This window comes from Jaculus jaculus, chromosome 4 (assembly GCF_020740685.1).
Source record: "Jaculus jaculus isolate mJacJac1 chromosome 4, mJacJac1.mat.Y.cur, whole genome shotgun sequence".
NCBI lineage: Eukaryota > Metazoa > Chordata > Mammalia > Rodentia > Dipodidae > Jaculus > Jaculus jaculus.
Genome location: NC_059105.1, coordinates 80,055,692 through 80,078,803, shown reverse-complemented (window position 1 = coordinate 80,078,803; position 23,112 = coordinate 80,055,692). Strand labels below are relative to the sequence as shown.

Sequence of the window (23,112 nt, the reverse complement as noted above, 5' to 3'; positions counted from 1 at the left end):
ATATTTGAAATTTTTGACTTGATTTTCCAAACTCTTAATGAAGAGTGTATATGTTAGCATATAAGATAATAATACTAAATCAACATGCTAGATGATTCTTACATATTCAAGTATGATATGCCTATAAGTATTTCTAATTCTGAAGTAACTAAATGTTGAAGTTACATTTTAAATGATAATGTAGAATGTTCTGGGTATAACATGAGTACGCCTTTATTTTTATTACACTGACAAGACCTGTACAGTTTCTGGCACTGAATATAGACTTCAAGCTTTAAAAACACATATAAATGAAGGGGAAAATACTGATCAAAGTTTATAAACATACAATGCGAAAGTGGAGCTTATATTTTGGTTATTTTAAGTAAAAATACATGATGGGAATAGATTTAACCTCTTAATAGTTTATCGTCCCATGAGACTTCATACATTAGCACAGTAGTAAGGATAGGTCTTGTTACAAGGTGTATGCCTATTTTTCACAAAGGAATACTATTACATTTCTTACCTGTCTTGATTGAAACTATCAGTTAAAGGTTTTGTTTTATTGTTTGTTTTGCAATAGTGTACTTACCTTCTCGTTTCTGGGACAGAGCATCCATTCAGAAGCGGCTTGTGGGAGGAAAGTATTTTGGCTTATAGTCTTAAAGATGAAGCTTTGTGATGGCAGGGAAAAGATGGTAGAGCAGAAGTTGGACATGTCCTCTGCCATGGCTGGTAGAAAATAGCAGTAGGCAAGTGAGCTGGATTCTAGTAAGAGTGAAGTGGCTATAACACTACAAAGGTTACCCCCACCAACATACCTGCTCTAGCTCCCAAATTGCCATCTGCTTGGAGCCAAGCATTTGAAACACAAGTTTATTGAGGACATTAACACAAACTACCACGGATGGTGTCTCACTGTGTAACCTAGGCTGGCCTGGAACTTTGTGATCCTCTTGCTCAGTCACTCAAGTGCTGAGCACATACTACTCAGCCCTGGTTTGTTTGTTTGTTTTTTAAGTTCCAAGCCAACCTTAAAAAACAAAGGTATGTTTAATGTGTAACTCCAGTGTTATTATATATATATATATATATATTGTCGCCGGGTGTGGTGGTGCACGCTTTTAATCCCAGCACTTGGGAGGCAGAGGTAGGTGGATCTCCATGAGTTCGAGTCCACCCTGAGACTACATAGTTAATTCCAGGTCAGCCTGGATAAGAGAGAGACCCTACCTCAAAATCCCCCCCTCAAAAAAAAAGTGGTCATTCTTAACTATATTTGCAGGGGTTGTCATAAAAGTGATAAGTGATATTTGCATTAAATAGTTTCTATATTTATTGAGTAGAATATGAAGAATCTTCAAAATACAGCTTTTCTGGGGTGGTTTTGTTTTTAATCATGAGTCATTTTTACAATGTAGTATTTGGCCTATTTAACTCATATATTTGTTTACCTATTTAGATAATCTATTGTATCATTCAGATCAGTAAATTCAACTGCTTTACCTTCAGTTATTTTACATAAATTTTACATCATGGTATGTTGTTTTGAATTTGTAATGTTGGCTTTATGTGGCACTACTTGATTTTACTGAATGGAATAGGAAGAAAAACACATTTGTATTTTTTCTGTGTTAGTGAAGCTATCTACCTGTAAAATAGCAGTATTCTATTCGAACCTAATGTTTAATTTTGGCAGTAGTCAATCATGCAAGTTTAATAGTGAAATTATTTCATAATTGGTTACCTTTTCCTTCTTTCAAAAATAGATGTTCAAGAAAGAGTTCCTTCTTCATATTCACAGGGAGCAAGACCAAAAGAGAACTCAGTGAGCACTTTACAGTTGAATTCATCAGCCACAAACCACCAATTGCCTTCTGAATATCAGACAGTACCAAGTTCTAGGGACTCCAGAAATTCTTTCAGATCAAATTTTTCTTCAAGACAATCAGAATCTTTCCGCAGCAGTACACACCCTGGATTTTATATGTCAAGTAGAGATGAAACCCCAACTATAAGCAATTCAGAAAGGGTTAGTCCATCTCAAAGATCATTTCAAGAATCTTCTGAGAATGAAGGTAGGCGTACAACCAGGAGATTATTGTCACGTATAGCTTCTAGTATGTCCTCTACTTTCTTCTCAAGAAGATCTAGTCAAGATTCCTTGAGTACAAGATCCTTGCATTCTGAAAATTCTTTTATTTCTCCAAGAATCTTGACAGCTTCACAGTCTCGGAGTAATGGAACATCAACTTCAGAAGCTAATGATAGTAGGCCATCTGAAGCTACTCAGGGATTTAGATTTCTTAGACGACGATGGGGTTTGTCATCTCTTAGTCAGAACCATAGCTCTGAACCAGATTCAGAAAATTTCAACCAAGAATCTGAAGGTAGAAGTACAGGACCGTGGTTGTCTTCCTCACTTAGGAATAGATGCACACCCTTGTTCTCTAGAAGGAGGCGTGAGGGAAGAGATGAGTCCTCAAGGATATCTACCGCTGATGTCCCATCTAGATCTCATATTTTTAGAAGAGAATCAAATGAAGTAGTTCACCTTGAAGCACAGAGTGATCCCCTTGGGGCTACTGCTAACAGACCACAAGCATCTGGAGCATCAAGCAGTGCCTCTATAGGTGGCTCCACGCCAGATTTGGCTCAGGGTGGGAGAAATCCAGGAATAACAGGGATTCTTCCTGGTTCCTTGTTCCGCTTTGCAGTACCCCCAGCACTTGGAAGTAATTTGACTGACAATGTCATGATCACTGTAGATATTATTCCTTCGGGTTGGAATTCAGCTGATGGAAAAAGTGATAAAACTAAAAATGCACCTTCAAGAGATCCAGAAAGACTTCAGAAAATAAAAGAGAGGTACATTTGAATACTTAATATCTTATGCTATAAACCTAGATCAGTTTAGAGAAAAGAACTCTTCAATTTCTTGAAATGGCTGTCACTACATTGATATATGAAATGTTTCTTCCTTTAGCATTTATATATATGATACAACTGTCTCTTACAGGTAAATGGGCAAAAGTTAATGAGGTACACATGAATTATACTATAAAACAATCTAAAGGTTATTTTTTAACCAACTTAATACACATAAAAACTTTTTAACTGCTTACCCTCTATCATGGTTACACTACTTACTTAATAATTTACTACCACTAAGTGGGATTGGGAAGAGGAAACAAGTGATCAAGAATTACCACTGAATTTGTATTAACCTTGCTAAATTGATTTGTTAGCTTTTTTGTTGTTGTTTTTCAAGATAGGGTCTTACTCTACCCTAGGCTGACCTGGAATTCACGATGTAGTCTCAGGGTAGCCTCGAACTCACACTGACCCTCCTACCTCTGTCTCCCGAGTGTTGGGATTGATTAAAAGTGTGTGCCACAAACGTCCAGCTTTGTTAGCCTTTTTAAAAAAAACTTCTCATATCTTTGCATGGAATGAAGTGAAATCAGATTCACAGGGGGTGTTTGTTTGTTTTTAAAGTAGGAGTCATTGATCAGAAGTATGATTGCTAATTCTGAACTAAACATCTTTTTTATATGTTTTAATTTTTATTTATTCATCTGACAGAAAGAGGAGAGAGAGAGAGAGAGAGAATGGGCATACCAGGGCCTCCAGCCACTGCAAATGAAATCCAGACGCATGCGCCCCCTTGTGCATCTGGCATATGTGGGTCCTGGGGAATCAAACCCGGATTCTTTGGCTTTGCAGACAAATGCCTTAAGCGCTAAGCCATCTCTCCAGCCCACTAAACTTCTTTTTGCATAAATGAAGTCTTTTATATAGCACGATAAATCACTAGTAGAAAAATGAGGGAGAAAAAGTGGGACAAAAACAAATATTCTTCTGCCAACTTAGTTTGCCATCCTAGTCTAGTTTAATATTTATGATAAAATGGGACAGAGTGGTACATGTAAATTGAACTTGTAAGAAGATACATAAAGCAAATTTGGGGAGTAGTTTTCCTTTTCATAAAGGTGTACAGTAGTAGACTTGTTAGGTTCCATAGTTGCTACTGACATTTTAGATATTCTTATTCTTTAAAAAGAAAATACATTCAAATCAAACTCTTAAAAGGTGATCAAAGGAGCCTGTTATGTCTCCTGAGTTGATGGACATTGATTGGGCTTCTGGACCTTCACTTTCCTTTAAGATACATTTTACCATGAGCTATTTTTTTTGCTTTTAAAATTTAGCTATTTTTTTTCCTTTCTGGTGGAGAGTTCCTCTGCCCAGATAGTATTAGCTTTACTCTGTTCATTACAGCAACTTTCTTCAGCTGCCAAGGAATGTCGTTTATATGATACTTGCCCACAAAGTTTGGCTAATTTGAATGCATGTAACTATGAAAAATATGCCTTCTTTTCCAGCCTTCTCTTAGAAGACTCTGAAGAAGAAGAAGGTGACTTATGTAGAATATGTCAGATGGCAGCTGCCTCCTCATCTAACTTGCTGATAGAGCCATGTAAATGCACAGGAAGTCTGCAGTATGTTCATCAGGAATGTATGAAAAAGTGGTTACAAGCCAAAATTAATTCTGGTAAGATTTACTCTTTGGGGTATTTGGTTTGTAAATCTTTCTCTAGGAGAAACGTATGTATGCATTTTTTGTTAAAAACTTTAATTCTGTCTTTCACAAAATAATAAATAATCTTTGAATAATTTTATTGGTTTATAATCTCTTATCACAAGTGTCTAAATTATTAATTAATTAATTAATTTTTGAGGTAGGATATCATACCAGCTCAGGCTAACCTGGAATTCACTCTGTATTCTCCAGGTGGCCTTGAACTCTTGGCAATCCTCCTGCCTCTGCCTCCCGAGTGCTGAGGTTAAAGGTGTGCCCCACCACACCCTGCTTAAAGTATCTAAATTATTTTTGAGTTTTCAGTAATAACATTGAAGAACATCATTAATTTTGCTTCATAAATTTACATTGATGTTCCTTATATTTGTTATCTTTATACATGGGTGCTACAATTGTAATTTGTGCTCTCTGGTGACTATGCCATGTAAAATCCTTTGAGTCAAATGCAGCCACTATCCACAAGCTGTGTGTCTTTGAGAAAGATATTATCAGCCTTGCATTATGTCACTTAGCAAACTAGGATAACTCTGTTTCAGGGATTTTCTTTTTTCATTTGAGTGTCTGTTAGGGAGCCATACACAATTCCAAATGTGATAAATACACAGGCAAGTCACCTCTTCTATGATGGGTGTTTGCATTGTTGGTTAAGGGGATGCATTTCTTACATGTGGAAAAGTAAACTGAAAGATGAGCAATAAAGCTGGCTTCCAGAATGAGAAGAGCATTCTAACAGTGAAAGCAGCTAATACCGACTTTAAGGTAAGGAAAACTTAGCTGTATTTGAGAAACTGAATGATGTATACTGGCTGGCACTGTAAGTAGTAGTTTGGGTGGCACAGTTGAAAATGAAAGATTAGTAGAAACTCTCATGAAAGACTTTTCAGGGCCTAAAGCTTAGATTTTACTTATTTGTTTTTTGGGGGGGAGGGGTTTCAAGGCAGTGTCACTCTAGCACATCTTTAATCTCACCATTGGGAGGCAGAGGTAGGAGGGTCTGGCCTCAGACTCATGGTGATCGTCCCACCTTTGTTTCCCACATTCTAAGACTAAAGGCAGGAGCAGACAAGAGGAAGATCAGATAGTAGCCTGTTTGTGTATGCAGTAGAGTTGGTGATAAATATCTAGCATGTGGTGATGGTGAGCATATAAATGGGTTAGCATATAAATGAGGTAGCTGCTAGTGGATTAGGAAGAATAGGGTTTTCTTTTTCTTTTTTTTTTTTTTCCTGCCTTGAGCAACTTAGTAAGTGATGGGACCTTGTATTATCGTAAGGAAGCTGAGGGCTGAGGTGATAGCAGTTAAAGGTGCTTGCTTGCAAAGCCTTGTTGGCCTGGGTTTGATTCCTCATAATCCATGTAAAGTCACATGCACAAAGTGGTGCATGTGTCTGGAGTTCATTTACAGAGACAGAGAGGTGCTGGCACCACCGTATTCATTCATATTCTCTCTTCCATCCACATCTGCTGGCAAAAATAAATAAAGCCAGAAATGGGACTGGATTGAGATAGGTAGCACAGGAGTTGTGTTTCAGGAAAACTATTTTTATCTTTTATTTTATAGCTATATTAAAATAGCAAATAAGTTTGAGGCCATCCTGGGATACAGTCTCAGGCTGGCCTTGAACTCAGAGCAATCCTCCTACCTCAACCTTCCAAGTTCTGGGATTAAAGGCATGCACCACCATGCCCTGCATGAGATAATTTTTTTCTCCCTGCAATTTTAGTAATGTGGTTCAGGGGGAGTAGAACCCTCCTTCGGAGCATCATGATATAAGTATTAGGCCCTGGGACAAACCATTTCTCTTGTAGCAGTGTCTTCTTTTGGGTGTTTGTTAGGGTAATTTCATAGTCTTTGTTAGTTACTGGCCATGGGGTGCAATTGATCAAATGAAAGATTGCACATAAAGTGCTTAGTATGGGCTGAGTAAGGACCAGGGTATGTTAGCTATGACCAAAATTAAGGATAACTTAACACTGATAATTTGGCAGTTACTGGATTCATTCATTGCATCGTTACTGTTTTTATAGATAAAAATAAATTTAATGGGTGAAGAGTTTTGGCTTGCAACACTAGACAGATCGCAGTACTAGCTGCCATGCTGCCCTTGAGCATGGTGGGTTTTGTGGTGCTGAGAAACTCAAACATAGGCCCTTTTAACTTTGGCTCTACCACAGAGCTATACTCCCACTCCTGGAGCATAGTCCTTACTGGCTGCTGATCAGATTAACCATTGGAATTCTTAAAAATATACATGTTTATGTTCCACTCATACAGAATGGGATTCAGCTGTAGTACATCATGAGTAAGATTGAGTAATTCCTTACAGAGTTGTTTTGAATGTCACATAGGATGCTTATAGATTCATACCATGCCAGAAGTACATTTAAGTGCTTAATAAATGAGAATTATTTTGATAAGGTTATAAATCAACTTAACATAAAGATCTCAGCTTTCAGAAGCCTTTCTTGTATTTATAGCAAGGCCCATCTGGTAGAAGTTCTGTTCTTGTGGAAATTGTTTTAAACATTTTTTAAAAAAATTTTTTGTTTATTTTTATTTATTTATTTGAGAGCGATAGACAGAGAATGAGGCAGAGAGAGAATGGATGTGCCAGTGCTTCCAGCCACTGCAGACGAATTCCAGATGCATGCGCCCCCTTGTGCATCTGGCTAATGTGGATCCTGGGGAATCTAGCCTCGAACAGGGTCCTTAGGCTTCACAGGCAAGCACTTAACCGCTAAGCCATCTCTTCAGCCCTGTTTTAAACATTTAATAAGCAGAAACAATACATGAATTCCTAAATTCTATAGGCCATACAAAGGTAAATAAAACAAGTGTAATACAGGTTTGGTCAGATGCCATAAGTGTCTTGAAAGAGGGTGGAGTATAATGGAAAGAACCCTTCTTAAGGAGTGCAAGAATATATGGGCTGTTCCCAATTGTTCATGGCTTTTAAAAATAACTTTGGCTGGGTGTGGTGGCATACGCCTTTAATCCTAGCACCCAGAAGCAGAGATAGGATTGCCCTGAGTTAAAGGCCACCCTGGTAGTAGTGGATTGGTTAGCCTTGGCTAGAGTGAAACTCTATCTTGAAAAACCATAATAAATAAATAACTTTGGTCCGGGCATGGTAGCGCACGCCTTTAATCCCAGCACTCCAGGAGGCAGAGAGATTGGAGGATAACCATGAGTTTGAGGCCAACCTGAGACTATATAGTGAATTCCAGTTTAGCCTTAGCTAGAGTGAAACCCTACCTCGAAAAACCAGAAAAAAAAAAAACCTTTCAATAAGTTTTTTGAGTCTGTAGAGAAAAATGAAGTCCTAAGGCTTTTTCTAAAAAAAATTTGAGAGAGAGAGAGAGAGAGAGGGGGGGGGGGGGAGAATGGGCGCAACAGGACATCCAGCCACAGTGCAAATGAATTCCAGAGGCATGTGCCCCCTTGTGCATCTGGCTTACGTGGGTCCTGGGTAATCAAACCAGGTTCCTTTGACCCTTTGACTTTGCAGGCATATGCCTTAACTGCTAAGCCATCTTCTCCATCCCCCTTTTAAATATTTATTGTTATTTTTTACTTATGTGGGAGGGGCCAGATAGAGGAGGAGAATGGGTACACCAGGGTCTCCACCTGCTGCATACGAATTCCAGAAGCATGTGCTAGGATTGATGGCTTCAAGGCATGTACCATGCACGACACCAGGCTTCTCTGTGTGCTTTACACTGATAAATGATAACTTGCCAGGCAACCAATCCACTACTGAGCTATATCTATCCCCTGTTCTTTTTGCTCTGTTTGTTTTCTATGAATGTGGCAGTATGTGTAGTGTTTGTGTGATGCATGCACAAATGTATGTGGAGGTATGCAGTCTCTGTAAGCAAAGGACAGAACAGAACTTGAAATGTCCTCCTTTATCAGTCATGCTTATTTTCTTCAAAGGGAATCAAGCAAACCTGGAGCATGAACTGGCTAACCAGAGGGCAATTCTCTGGTCTGTGCTCCCCAAAGAATAGCAGTTATAGGAGTGCATGGCCATGCCCGGGGGTGGGAGGGAGAGAGTGTGTGTGCATATTTGTGTGTGTTTTGTCTGTTTGGGTTTTTGCTTTTACATGGGTGCTGGTGCTGAACTCAAGGTACATCAGGTCCTTTTAGGCCCATGTGCTTCCACAGCAAGTATTCATAAATACCCTTTGAGCCATTTTCCAAAATCTGCTTGTTTATTTTGAGATAGCATCTTAGTGAGTTTTCCAGGCTGATGTAGAACTTGTGGTTCTTCTGCCTCAGTCTCCTGAGGAGCTGGCTTTACAGGCCTGTGCCACTAGGCCTAGGTTAATTTTTATAAATTAAGTATTTCAGAGCCGGGTGTATTGGCGCACAACTTTAATCCCAGCACTCAGGAGGCAGAGCACAGGATCTTTGTGAGTTCGAGGCCACCCTGAGATGACTACGTAGTGAATTCCAGGTCATCCTGAGCTAGAGTGAGACCCTACTTCAAAAAAAAAAAAGTATTTCAAATACATCCTCATATATGCTAGTCTACTGAGTTATTCAGTTCACTAGAAATGCAGTTAGGCAACACAGTGGAGACAGTTTCTGAGAATCTATTGTTAAGAGGTTTCTTGTGTAGGCATCGTACATTGCAACACACAAATTTTCAAGATACTGTGCAATGCATTTATGTTGTGTCATACGAATATCATGTATATATATCCTGTTGTTCCTAGGGCAGTGATGAAAAAAATTAGCAGTAGATTTGATCAAGCAGGAAAGAACACGATTGACAATCAAAAGACATAGTAGGGTTAGGAATGTAGATCAGTGGTAAAGTGCTTTCTTGGTATATAGGGTGACGTTGGTTCAGTTCTTGGCACTGGCCAAAAACAAAAGATCTACAATAAAATATATAAGAGATGAGGCTACTACTAGCATAACATAGCATACTTTTTTGGGGGGGGGGTTCGAGGTAGGGTCTCACTCTAGCCCCAGGCTGACCTGAAATTCACTGTAGAGTCTCAGGGTGGCCTCGAACTCACGGCAGTCCTCCTACTGCCTCCCGAGTGCTGGGATTAAAGGCGAGCGTCACCATGCCCAGCTATAGCATACTTTTTTATATAACAAGCAGAAGATACATTCTGTCACCATAAAAGTATGGTATAGTAAATTTATAAACCAGTAGTTAAGTTTATTATCATTGTCACTATATATAGTATGATATACGTAACCGTATGTTGTGCTTTTTTTATGACTGGCAGTGCAGTGGGCTTTTTTATGTTACCACTAACTCATGAGCCTTGCAATAGGGGCTGTTGACAATAGAGGACTATGCTGAAAAATAGGAATTATTTAGTTCCATTGTATTCTAAAGGACCAGTCTCAGTGAAAATCTCATGTGATTTTACTAAGCTCATTTGGAAGCAGTATAGACAATGTATTTTCATGGGCCAGCACTTTCTTTCCACCTTTTTGTTTTAGAAAACATGCATAAATTATTACTATCTTGTATGCTAACTTTTATTTATAACTGTTGCTATAAGAATAGTTGTCAGAATTTTATGTTCATGAAGACAGTCTAGTGCTTCCTCTTTTCTGAATCTCTAAAACCTCTGGTTGTAGATTAGCACATAGTCACTCAATAAATGAGTGGAATTGGATTTAGACTTCTTCCTAGTTGGTTTGGATTTTTTTTTTTTTTTTTTTTTTTTTTTTTTTTTTGGTTTTTCCAGGTAGGGTCTCACTGTAGCCCAGGCTGACCTGGAATTCACTATGGAGTCTCAGGATGGCCTCAAACTCATGGCAATCTTCCCACCTCTGCCTCCCGAGTGTTGGGATTAAAGGTGTGCACCACCATGCCCGGCTTTTTTTTTTTTTTTAAGCAGTCTCAGTCTAGTCCAGGCTGTCCTGGAACGCACTCTACTGCCAAAGTGAGCTTCCTGTTTCAGGCTCCACAGGCTCCAGAGTGTTTGGATTCAAGGTATGCATTATCACACCTGGTTCTTCTGTTATTTGTGTTACTTATTCTCATTGGGTATATTTTTCATTTGGGATCCTTATATAAAAATAAACCCAAGAATAGGGAGAACATTTATTTACATGCTTAATTTGACACCACTACTACCTACTAAATTGGAGCTATAGTCCTATACATCTCTATCACCCATTCTAACGCCCAGGGAATCTCATGGAATGGTGGGGGGCAAGAGGTGAAGAGGAAGAAAAAGAAGGTGATGAAACATTCTTGGTGCAGCCTTTTTTAATTGTGGTAAAACCTAACAAAATTAACCATTTTGACTATTTTTAAGTATATGATTTTACTAGCTTTCAAAACTTTTACATCATTCCAAGAAAGAAACTTGATACCTACTAAGCAGTGACTCCTCTTCCCAGTATTTTGTCTCTAAATTTGCTTATCCTAGTTAAGTCATATAACTGGAATAATAAAATATTTGTCCTTTTCTGTCTTCCTTATTTATTTAGCACATAATTCTCCAAAGTTCAGCCATGTTGTACAGTGTGCCAGGGCTTCATTCCACTCATGGATAAAATAAGCTGTCCTCATGTGAGCAATAGTGCATTCATCCTAGTCAGTAGGGCTGGCACATTCCTTAGACTATACAAAGTCATGTATAGATGTGAGCTGTGACATAAAAGATATTAGCATGAGTATGTGACTAGTTGTTTGAGATACTCTATCATTAAAACATTGTATGCTGATATGTCAAGGTACTTTGGGAGGAAGTAGGAAACATAAATGACATTCCAGTGCCACTTTGTTAGCTTCCTATAATCACAAGGACATATGAGCATTTGGGAGAAAACTCTGAGATAGCTAAATAATGGGTGGAGGCTTAATTGTCACAGGGCTGAACATAACACAACACTCATATTTGGTATGACACAGCTATTTTGGTTTATTACAATATTGTAATCTCACCATTTATCTATTTCCCACTCCCAAGATTTTATAAACTTTAAAAACCTACATAAAAGTTTAGGAGAAAGAAAGCTTACTTGTCATTTGATTTTTGCCAGGTTCTTCATTAGAGGCTGTAACCACATGTGAACTCTGTAAAGAGAAGCTACAACTTAACCTGGAGGATTTTGATATTCATGAACTACATAGAGCTCATGCAAATGAACAAGTTAGTATATTTTGCCTAATTTGGTAAGTGTCTGATGTATGCTTAAAGGACAGCTCTTGAAGAAAAGATTAAGTCATGGTCAGAAAACCTGTATTAATATTCTTGACAAAATTTTTATGACACTAGGTGCTTGTGTTTTCATGAGTAACTATATTCTTTGACATGAAAGCCAAATTATAAGTTTTTAAATTAATATAAAACTGATCACACTGCACAAATAAACCTGACAATAATAAAACCTCAGGGAAATGGTCCCAATTAAACATATCAACCTTACTTCCCCAGAAATAAATAATCTAGTTGTAATAAGCAGCTCAATAGTTTTTGGGGTTTTTTTTTGTTTGTTTGTTTGGTTGGTTGGTTTTTCACTATCAGGTCTCAATATAGCCCAGGCTGACCTGGAATTCACTCGTGTTCTCAGGGTGGTTTCAAGCTCACAGCAATCCTCCTACCTCTGCCTCACAAGTGCTAGAATTAAAGGCATGCCTACCATGCCCAGCTTTTTTTTGGGTGAGGGGTGAGGTAGTGTTTCACTCTAGCTCAGGCAGACTTACCTGGAATTCACTCTGCCCTCTTAGGTTGGCCTTGAACTCAGCGATCCTCCTACCTCTGCCTCCCAAATGCTGTGATTAAAGGAGTACACCACCATGCCTGGTTCTCAATAGTTTCTTTTGTTGTTAATTAAAGGAAAATTCTTCGATAAGTATCTGTGTTTAAGGAGATTACAAAGGTAACTCCAGAAGGAAATATCCTGAGCTTTTCATTCCTTTTTCCTTATTCCCTGGCATCCACCTATCTGTATTTTACGTTTTACATAATTCATGGAAATCATACAATATAAAATATTTTGTGAACAGCCTTTACTTTTAAATTAAAAGATAGGAATAACAGATTAAGGGCTAGAGGGATGACTTAGCAGTTAAGACGCTTGCCTGCAAAGCCAAAGGGCACAGATTCATTTCCCTAGCACCTACATAAAACCAGATGTACAAGGTGGCCCATGCATCAGGAGTTGATTTGCAGTGGCTATAAGCCATATGGGCCTATTCATTCTCTTTGTCTTACTCTTTCAGTAAATAAATTAATTTTTGTTTTGTTTTTCGAGGTAGGGTCTTACTCTAGCTCAGAGTGGCTCACCTAGAATTCACTATGAAGTCTCAGGGTGGCCTTGAACTCATGAGAATCCTACCTCTGCCTCCTGAGTGCTATGATTAAAAGTATGTTCCACCATGCCCAGCTCTAAATTTTTTTCTCAATTTTTATTAACATTTTCTATGATTATAAAAAATATCCCATGGTAATACCTCCCTCCACTTTCCCCTTTGAAATTCCATTCTCCATCATATCCCCTACCCATCTCAATCAGTCTCTTTTATTTTGATGTCATGATTTTTTCCTCCTCTTATGATGGTCTTGTGTAGGTAGTATCAGGCACTATGAGGTCATGGATATCCAGGCTATTTTATGTCTGGAGGGAGCACATTGTAAGGAGTCCTACCCTTCCTTTGGCTCTTACATTCTTTCCGCCACCGCTTCCATATTAGACCCTGAGCCTTGGGAGGTGTGATCGAGATGTTACTCAGTACTCCAGTCACTTCTTTCCAGCACTGTGATACCTTCTGAGTCAACCCAAGGTCACTGCCATCTGAAAAGAGACGATTCTCTACCCAAAGTGAGAGTAGCGTTAATATAAGGGTGTAAATATTAAGAGATGTGCTTACTGGGAAGTTTGATAAGCATAAGACATCAGCAGATGTTACACCCCTAGGGCTCATGACTACCCCTGTTTTAAGTTGTCAGTATCAGGGATGTGTCTCCCCCACCACCCCCCATGGAGCAGGCCTCCAGTCTAATTGGAGGGCAGTTGGTTTCCACCATGACAGACGTGTCATATTGCACCTGTTGGCTCAAAGGTCCACTGTTGAGTATCTTCACTGGTGGTATCTCTTTCTCCCATTGAACTACATGTAGAATGGCTTCTTCCAGCTTTCTGTCCGCTGGTCTACATGGAGGAGGTTATCAGCTCACTTCCAGCAGGATTTCTCAGTGGCCTTGCAGCCCATGTATGTGGAGTCTTCAGCAATAGGGTCTTAGCATCTATTCCTGGTGGGAAACCAAGGGCCTCGGCAATGGCCTATAATGTTTTGGAGGCATCAGGGACCTCTCTGGCCAACAACTCACTGGAGGTATCCCATCCCTGGCACTGAAAATTTTCTAACAATGATCTATGGCTCCTGAGGGTTCCATTGTCCGAAACCGGAGGATTCTATATGATTTATTTGCATCCTCTTAGATTTTGATTAACCCTCCCTCCACCTTTCCTTTATCTTCCCCTGACCTCACTTTGGGCCTTTTCACCCCCGTTAATCTGTTCTACTAAAATTTTTTTTTAAGTCTGATTGAAATGCCCCAAATTCTGTATATAGTTTAAGAGATTCTCAGATCCTTTGAAACTAATTGCTTCTTTCTTTCTTTCTTTCTTTCTTTCTTTCTTTCTTTCTTTTTTTTTTTTTTTTTTTTTTTTGAGGTACGGTCTCACTCTAGCTCAGGCTGTCCTGGAATTCACTTTAGTCTCAGGGTGGCCTTGAACTCACGGTGAGCCTCCTACCTCTGCCTCCCAAGTGCTGGGATTAAAGGCGTGCACCACCACACCTGGCTAATTGCTTATTTCTTGGTTTGAGAATCATTGGTCTACAGAATGAAATACTAGATAGATATTTGAAAGCTTAATCTAATTATAATTATGTTTTATTCTTAAATGAGCTAGTCTTCCCACTCTCATCCCCTACTGCTGCTACCCCTCTAACTCTCTCCCAGAAAATTACTTTCAGCACAGAAATGCCTTACATTTCTAAGAAGTCTATGTAGACAACTAAAGATTACTATTTTGAAAAATGGGAAAGTACGTATATGCAAGGTAGAATAAATACAGGGAGAAATGGATGTTTTGATCTTAGATTGAGAGTAGCTATCTTCAGATGCTAAGGGAGGATTTTCATTGCTCATTTCAGTGACCCACATTCATATATCTGATGTAGTTGAGAAGTATTGTATTGCAGGTATTAGGCTGGGTTGTTAAGAAAATGACAGCCTTGGTTTGACCTTGTTTTATATGAATCATGGATTCTATTGGCTTGAGTTATCTTTATATTAACTATTTAGTGTAATATAGTTTAATTCCTCATTTGCCTGTGGCTTATCTTTTGCAAAATAACTATTTCTACTTTTAACAATTTCTTTATATATGATTTCAGTAAAAAATAGCAAACTGATTGACTTAAGCATTTAGTAACATTTAATTTTTAAATTCCTTAAACAATTAATAGAATATGAACAGTTACTGGTGTTAATATTAAGAGTGTAATGTTCTTAATTTTAGATATGTTAAATTGCCCCAAACAAGCATAATTTTCCTTTACATTAAAAAAATAAAGGACAGATGAAATTTTGTTTTGTGCGTTTTGTTGGTATATTTTGTTTGTTTTGAGACAGGGTGTCATTCTGTATCCCAGGCTGTCCTTGAACTCAAGGTTATCCTTTTAACTTAGCCTCCCTATCAAGTGCTGGAATTACTGGTGTAAATCACCATATCAGCTTCAGATCACATTTAGTCATACTACATTCCTAATTTGTGTTCATAGTGGTATAGATAATTGGTAGGGTGGTTGTCTTAATATTTTTTTACACCCTGGTTTCATTCCCAACACCACCAGAAAGGGAGAAACATGGTTTTGAACCAAAGAACTTTACTAGTTCAAAATTTTGTGTATTTTATCCCCAGCATGAAAGAAAGAATTACATGGTCACTTTGATCAATTCATATTGGAATGTATTATTGCCTATAACATAATTTCATTATATAAGAAACACTGGAGCTATCACAATAGATATTTTAGTTATACTAGTATACAATAGATTGAGGTTAAATGAAATGTTAATTTTGAATGAAAGATTTATAGATACTAGTCATTGTAAAATAAAATATGTATTATAGAAAACCAAAGTGTTCACTCTGTCAAAATGATTTAAAAGAAAAAAATTTTTACATAAATTATTTAAAGGAAGACTGTGAGAAAAGGATATTCACACCTACTTAGATTCATGACACTAACAAGTTTGGGGGGAATTATGAAAGGCAGCCTTTCATTTCTTTAGTAGATGACACTGTCTCACTAGGTTGTAGGTATGAATGTATTTCCTATAGTTTATCACTAAACTGTCAGTCACAATCCAATTATTATTCTCCATTTCTCCTGTTTGTTTCCCTATTTAAGGCTGAGTATGAGTTTATCAGCTCTGGTCTCTACCTAGTTGTGTTGCTGCACTTATGTGAACAAAGCTTTTCTGATATGATGGGAAATACAAATGAACCAAGCACACGTGTCCGAGTAAGTAATATTGGAATTGGGAGAGAGGGAGGGTGTAGTATAACAAGTATTTGTCTTGGAAAGCAAGCTGTTTTATGTGTTCACATCTTTGTTTTGGGGAGCTCCTTCCTCATTGGGAAAATAAGTCATTTTCAGCTCTTGAAAGTAATTGAAGTATATTTTTGTGAGAAGTAGCAATAGAATTGGAAATCTCAAGAGAAAATGTCTCACTAAATTTAAAACCCTCAGTATTTATCTGAGAAACATGAAATAAACACCAAAAGCCCAAAGAATATAGAAAACAAACTTCAATTTATTAACTATCCTGTAAAAGATTATCAGTATACTAATGTGTAAGTATCCATATTATAAATTAAGATACAGACTACTTGATGTTAACTCGATTCACTAGTAACTGAGGTATATATTTAGGCTAGTCTTCTATTGGGTATTTTTAAGTAACCAATGCATCTGATTGGCCATTTTATGTACCAGAGCCTATGATCACTGTGGTTATTGGAACATTCTAACCACTTACTAGCTTGAAATGTGTTCATCATTGTAGCCTGTAAACTTTTTTTTTTAACATAAACATCATTTTGGTGGTAAAAATTAGTAAAATACTTTTACTTTGCTTCATGTGGGTATTATAACAGTAAGCTAATTGACAAATTATTACCATTGGGAGAAAAGACAGCAAACCATTAAAGAGCATTCAGAATTGCAGTAGTGTCTCTTGACTTCTAATTTAGAAATCATGAACCCCCTAGCTTTAGTTAATGCTATATAATGATTTCTGAAAAAGGGTGTTTTAACTCTTGAGAATGAAGAAACTATAAGGTTTATTGAATTCATAAATAGTTAAAGTTAAAGTAGAAGTAAGTCATTGTTAGGGCTTTCTTTTACAAATACAGGGTTAAATACATACTTCTACAGCTAGCATGTTTAGGTAGGCAAATTTCAATTCATTTGTATACTAACAGGAAGATCCCAGTCCCTGTCATGTCATCAGTTTTTGAAAATGTTATATAGGAAGACAATGCCACTGGGTAAAACATAGTTGATTGCATCTGTTGAGAAACTAGTTGCTAAAATGATTATATAAAACATGTAACATGAGATACCCTTGACATTGCCATTTTTGTTGTTGGGGGAGAGAAAGGCCCCTGTGTAAGCATTAAAACTGTGTTTAACTTTTTAAATAAAAATGAATCTCCTATACTGATTCTCTCGTTAGATCCATTTGCAACATTTAAACTACTGTATTTCTTTCTGCATTGTTTCTAGTTTATTAACCTTGCAAGAACTCTTCAGGCACATATGGAAGATCTCGAAAGTAGGTGGAATTTCCCCTCCCCAGACTTGTTGAATATACTTTTGCAAATTAAACCCACAGAACAAAACCTAAGTGTGTGTGTATGTATGTGTATGTGTATATATATATATATATATACACACACACACACACACACACACACTCTTCCAAGTTGAGTTTGGTCATAGGCTTAATCCTACCAAAATCATTGTGTTATTAGATAACGGGTTGGGCAACTGACACTAGTTTTTGTTTTGTTTAACATTTTTTGAAAGTTGTATTGTTTTTAAGGTGTGGAAGGATTTTTAACCACTAGTATTATAAATAAATCATTTTAATTTTAGCAGTTGTAATAAAAACACACAAACCTTATTAACTGTATGTCCTAGATCTTTTAAAAATTGTGAAGAAATTTTAGTTTTCACTCAGCTTTGCTATTTTTTCTAAGGGCTTGTGTGTTGTTCCAGGGAAATGAGGAAGTGTCCTGAGTCCAAATTAAAACCATAAGTTCTTTTTTCCTTGTTCAGTTACTTCTTCCTGGACCTTAATAGGTAGGCAGCTCCATACTACTTAGAGTGCATTTTAGCATTAGGACTTTGGTCTGGGCTTTTTAAATTGAAGATATATAATTTTCAAAGCTTCATAGGTATTTTCATAGCCTGCCATCTTATCAGTGTTCCATGGTGCAGACCAGGTAGGAATAGGAAGTACTGGCTCTAGTAAAGTTTCTAGGGAATGCAAGATTAGCTCTGCCTATTCCCTTACCTTGCTTACTTTCTACTCCAAACAAAAAATTCCCATTCCAGTACACTTGTGTTTTAAAATACGTGTTCTCTAATGATTATGTGCTTAACCATCCACAGTATACTTTAAGTGTTCTATAGTATAACATTTTTTACATTAGAGAGATCCAGCATCCTTTGAAGATAGTGTGTGAAGGATTTCAACCTCATAAAACTCTTCTGATTCCTTAAGTACTCTGTGATACGGACTTGTTTTTATTAAGCCTGTACTAATTTTAAGTTTTAACAGTATTGGAAAGAAAAATCAGATAGCACACTTTCAGTAATTTAATTGGTATAAAATAATGGAGTTTCTTGTTTACTGTAATGGTGTTTTTGCTTTATAACTTTTTAGTTAAGGTCCCTTGTGCTGCCTATTATAAAAATCTATTTCATTTTTTGTTTTCAAAAATTATAATTTATAATAGAAAGGTGTGATGATAATCTTTTGTTTTCATGTATTTTCACCAAGAAGAAAAAAAGAAGTGATGTCTATCCAACTTCAGCTAACACTGATAGAGATTAGTGTTATAAATTAATTGAAAAATAACAGAATATTACTGTATTCTGACTGAATTTTTATTCCCCTATGGAATTTATCTTCCTGAATTAGCACAGAAAGTTCTCTAAAATGCTGTTCTGTTTTACTGTTTGTGATGCTTCTTGTTAAAACATAAAACTTAATAGGGTTTATCACAAGCTAGGTATATGCTTAATATCATTTACTTGTCAGATTGTCCAATATTAATACAAGAATGCATTAAGCCGTTCTGTCCTTGATAATGGAGATGCCAGTTGAAGATTTGTTTTAGAGAGCTTTTGTTTTCCTTCATATGTCAAGCAGTTTGTAGAGTACATAGTTTTTTGCTACCTTGTCTGTTCTAACACATTCCAGGATACTTTAGGTAAATCACTAATAACCATTAATGAGGTCAGAAGTGTTGCAGAAGTGATAAGTTTTTGACCGTTTGGAAACATGGAAATCTCAACAGTAGGTTTTTACTAAATCCAATTATTTTAAGTTAGGCTGTGTCTATATAAAGCTTTGTTTACTTACTAAGTAGAACATTTTTCTTGGCATTGTATAGACATAGCTTTGATGTAAATTGCAAGAACATCCATAACCTGTTATTCTATGTACATTTTTTTTCATTCTCATCGGATGCATCAAACATGCAGCGGTAATAAGCCAGATTCTACTCAGGTGTGTGAGAGCACTTGCCTTACATTCACTTTTTCTCTAGTGTATATATCATTAGCTACAGTGAACACAAATGATCTCAGAAACATTTTAGAGGATGCTCTTGAACTACATGTTTAAGCATTTCCATTGTTATAAAAACTGTATCTAAACATCACAAAAAGATTTGGGGGTGGGGGCATTGTGAATGGGCATCACCCACAATCAAACTACTCTAACCCTGTCATAATAACTTACCATTTTGACCAAACAGTATACTAAATTGGGATTTTTGTTTTATAAATCATTGCTGTTCTGGCTTCATGTTGATAGCTCCCATTTTCTTCCCCCTTAAAATTGTTCTTGATAATGTTGTTTTCTTTCTACAGCTTCAGAGGATGATTCTGAAGAAGATGGAGAACATAACAGAACATTTGATATTGCCTAACTTCATTTAAGACAAATGGATCTGTGAACATGTTTATTAAAACTGGCAATTGAGTATGAATAATTTTGTGAGGGAATGCCTGTTATTTTGACTATATAAAAAATGAATATATATACATACATGTATAAATGTAAATATATATTCATTCTTAAGTGTTGCTGAATTAAAATTCTGTGGCTGGACCTCTCAAACATTCGCCAGCAAGTCTGTTCATAATATGTAATCCAATCTAGGTGAATGGGAAAGCATTACTCTTGATTTAAATAAGCAATGCCCATGAGCCCTTTTTTTGTGTTATGATTACTGTAGTCATATTTATGGAAAAAATGTTTGTGTTTTAGTCTCTTGCTAGTGAGAAAAGTGAGACAAAATGTACTTTGAAATAACGTGCCAAATGGCACCTAATTAGTTTTTCTTTTAAATGCCTTACAAAATGCAGTCACATTTTGCTAATCATTTACTTCCAGTGTTTTTAAGTTATAAAATAATAAAAAAGGGGGAGGAACTTTTGGAGAGCACGATTATATTAGGTTTCCAAATTTGATTTGAATTCTAAACACTCAGCAATAAAAATCTAACATGAAAAAAGTATCTAAGATGTTGAAATGATGGGTAAATTTTTGTATTGATTTGCAAAATGCAGATTATATTTGATAGGCCATGGTATGTAGGTATTCCTTTTAGGAATATTACAGCTGTAAATTATATGAGAATTGCCAGTCAAATGATACTTGGTTAAAAAATTATTGAAATTTCAAGTGAATAGGTATTTTTTTAAAGCCCACATTCAAAGTTTAAAACACTGGTTTTCAATGTGTTTTTTAGTGTTGTCACTTCTTTATAGATAAATATAATATAACCTGTTTGGGTCCTGGTCATTTTTAACTGTTCATTGGTAATTCTGAACATTTATTTGGTGATTAATATTTTTCACTACCTTTGCAAAACAGATGAACATTACCTACTCAACATGAATGAGTCTACACTTAATGGTCATGAGTTGTGTAAACTTCCTAACATTGTAAGTTTTCACTGTCAGCACCCTTAGGATATGAACTTACACTTTCAGGTGGGTTTCACATATTAATCCACTGTTATCACAACAAGTGAACTTTTCAAAACCTATGTAGAAACCATGTAATTTTTCAAATGTGAATGAATAGTTTATCCACACTTAATTTGTTGGTCTTATGTAAAACCTTGCCTTGAAATAAAGTGATACTGATTGATTTATTTTTTATTTGGAACTGTTTCCTTTTTAAAGTGATGCTCAGATAATAATTTTATTAAAATTTTAAATTCATTTCTTAAACATTTCTTTGAACCTTTACCTGTCAGCTTGAAGTCAATAAAATTTATATTCTGTCATTAGGGTTTGAACTTGAAATATACTAGTACTAAAACTTTTCTTTAAAAGACTATTTATTTGCATGTGTGTGCATGAGCACACCAGAGTCTTTTGGTGCTGCATGTGAACACCCTTCCAGCTTTACATGGGTGGCTGGGAAATTTAGCCCCACCTGACAGGATTTACAAGTGCCCTTTGTATTTAACCACTAAATCATCTTCCCAGCCCTAAAAATTATTTTCTTATTCTATAAAATATTTTACTATAAAATGTCCTATAATTTATTTACATAGTTTATATTAACTACTAGATGACAAGTGATAGTGAGAGGTAAGTCATTGGTTACTAGTTTAAACTGAACAAAAGTAGAGACCATACAATGAAATTCCTAAGGAATCTAGTTCATAATGCATACATTTGGGGCTGGAGAGATGGTTCAGTGGCTAAAGGTGTTTGATTGCAAAATCTGTCAGCCCATGTTCAGTGTCCTAGCAGCCACAAATGCCAGATTCAAAATGATGCATGCAACAAAGCACAAGAGAAACAGAGTGAGATGGAGAATTCTTACTGATGTTAAAGACTGAAATGTTTTACTTCAAGAGTATAAGCCAAAGAATCAGGTAGAAGAGGTATCTAAACTGGCATATACATGCTGCTAAGCATATTGCTCTAAGATGGTGGTTCCTGGGCTGGAGAGATGGCTTAGCAGTTAAGTGCTTGCCTGTGAAGCTTAAGGACCTCGGTTCAAGGCTCGATTCCCCAGAACCCACATTAGCCAGATGCACAAAGGGGCACATGCATCTGGAGTTTGTTTGCAGTGGCTGGAAGCCCTGGCATGTCCATTCTCTCTATCTGCCTCTTTCTCTGTCTGTCCTCTCAAATAAATAAATAAATAATTTAAAAAAATTGCTGCATGCATTGTGATCACAACCTGCCTGAGACAATAGAAGTCAGAGCGAGGAGAATCCTGATCTGCTAGTCTGACATTCCTTTTGCTGTTTTAGCATACATGGTTGTTGTGCCATCAAAAGAAAATGTGTAAAGGCCACGGGAGCATGAGATGCCTTGTGTAGAAAAAGAAAGGGTGACAGGAAAAAACTCCTTAAAGGAATAGTGTGATGCTCGTGTTATCCTTGTTGCCAGCCTTCATTCTCCATGCTGCTGTAGATATAGCTATCATCTTTGGAAAGATTTATAAAATTCAGTCATTTCTTCCTCTGAGTCAACAAAAAATAACAATAGAGGAATTGTCACAGTAGCCAATATCAGAGATACTTAAATTATGTATCTTACTTGGGAGACAGCTCTGCCATTGAATATCTGCCTTGGGTGTATGAGATTGTGTAAGGGTCTGATATGCCCTGAGTTTGATCCCTAGAACCCACCTAAAAAGCTGGGCATGATCAGTCATGCCTTATAACCCCAGTCCTGTGCTGACTTGAGATTGCAGAATTGCTGGGGCTTACTGGTCAGCTAGTCTGACTGAAAAAAGTAAAGTCAACTCCAGGTTCAGTGCAAGTATGTTTCTAGGAAATCCGTGGGTGAGCCAAAAGAGAAGGGCACCTAATAGTTTTCTCTGGGGTGTGCACATCTGCATATGCATGTGTATACCACACAGTAGTTGAATATTAAGGTTGCTACTCATATTTTAGCAGTACAGGCATAGGTCAGTAAATTACAAATTAAAGTGGTTCAACTAAATGGAAGTGAAAATACATAGTAGATGAGACAAGTTGGCTGGACTTTAATTCTAGCAGCTTTATTTCTTGGATTTTGAGGTTTCCTTCAAAGGAGAGTTTCTGCATTTGAAGAAGTGGCTAAAACCCTTAGGTTTGATATAAGATTGTTCCTGTTCTAAAACCTGTTTTTAAAATAAACCAAAAGGTTAACTTGTCACAATGGTGAGTACACAAAAATACTGGTAAATAAATAAGGAACACCATAAAAACA

General features: G+C 36.8%; 1 protein-coding gene across 6 annotated transcripts in view; it reads left to right on the top strand.

The window, feature by feature from the left end:
* Marchf7 (membrane associated ring-CH-type finger 7) overlaps window positions 1-21,047 on the top strand; it is a 46,495-nt gene extending 25,448 nt beyond the window's left edge. For 3 of the 6 annotated variants that reach the window (XM_004651871.3, XM_045147239.1, XM_045147236.1), the window contains 6 exons: window positions 1,752-2,850; window positions 4,368-4,537; window positions 11,613-11,722; window positions 15,997-16,110; window positions 17,377-17,425; window positions 19,756-21,047. In XM_004651871.3, the coding sequence (XP_004651928.1) occupies window positions 1,752-2,850; window positions 4,368-4,537; window positions 11,613-11,722; window positions 15,997-16,110; window positions 17,377-17,425; window positions 19,756-19,814 (1,601 nt within the window). In that variant the 3' untranslated portion in view covers window positions 19,815-21,047. Of the gene's footprint in view, window positions 1-1,751; window positions 2,851-4,367; window positions 4,538-11,612; window positions 11,723-15,996; window positions 16,111-17,376; window positions 17,426-19,365; window positions 19,391-19,755 lie in introns of all 6 variants that reach the window. The other 3 variants (XM_012947366.2, XM_045147238.1, XM_045147237.1) reach the window with 2 other exon arrangements.
* Window positions 21,048-23,112: the final 2,065 nt, after the last annotated feature.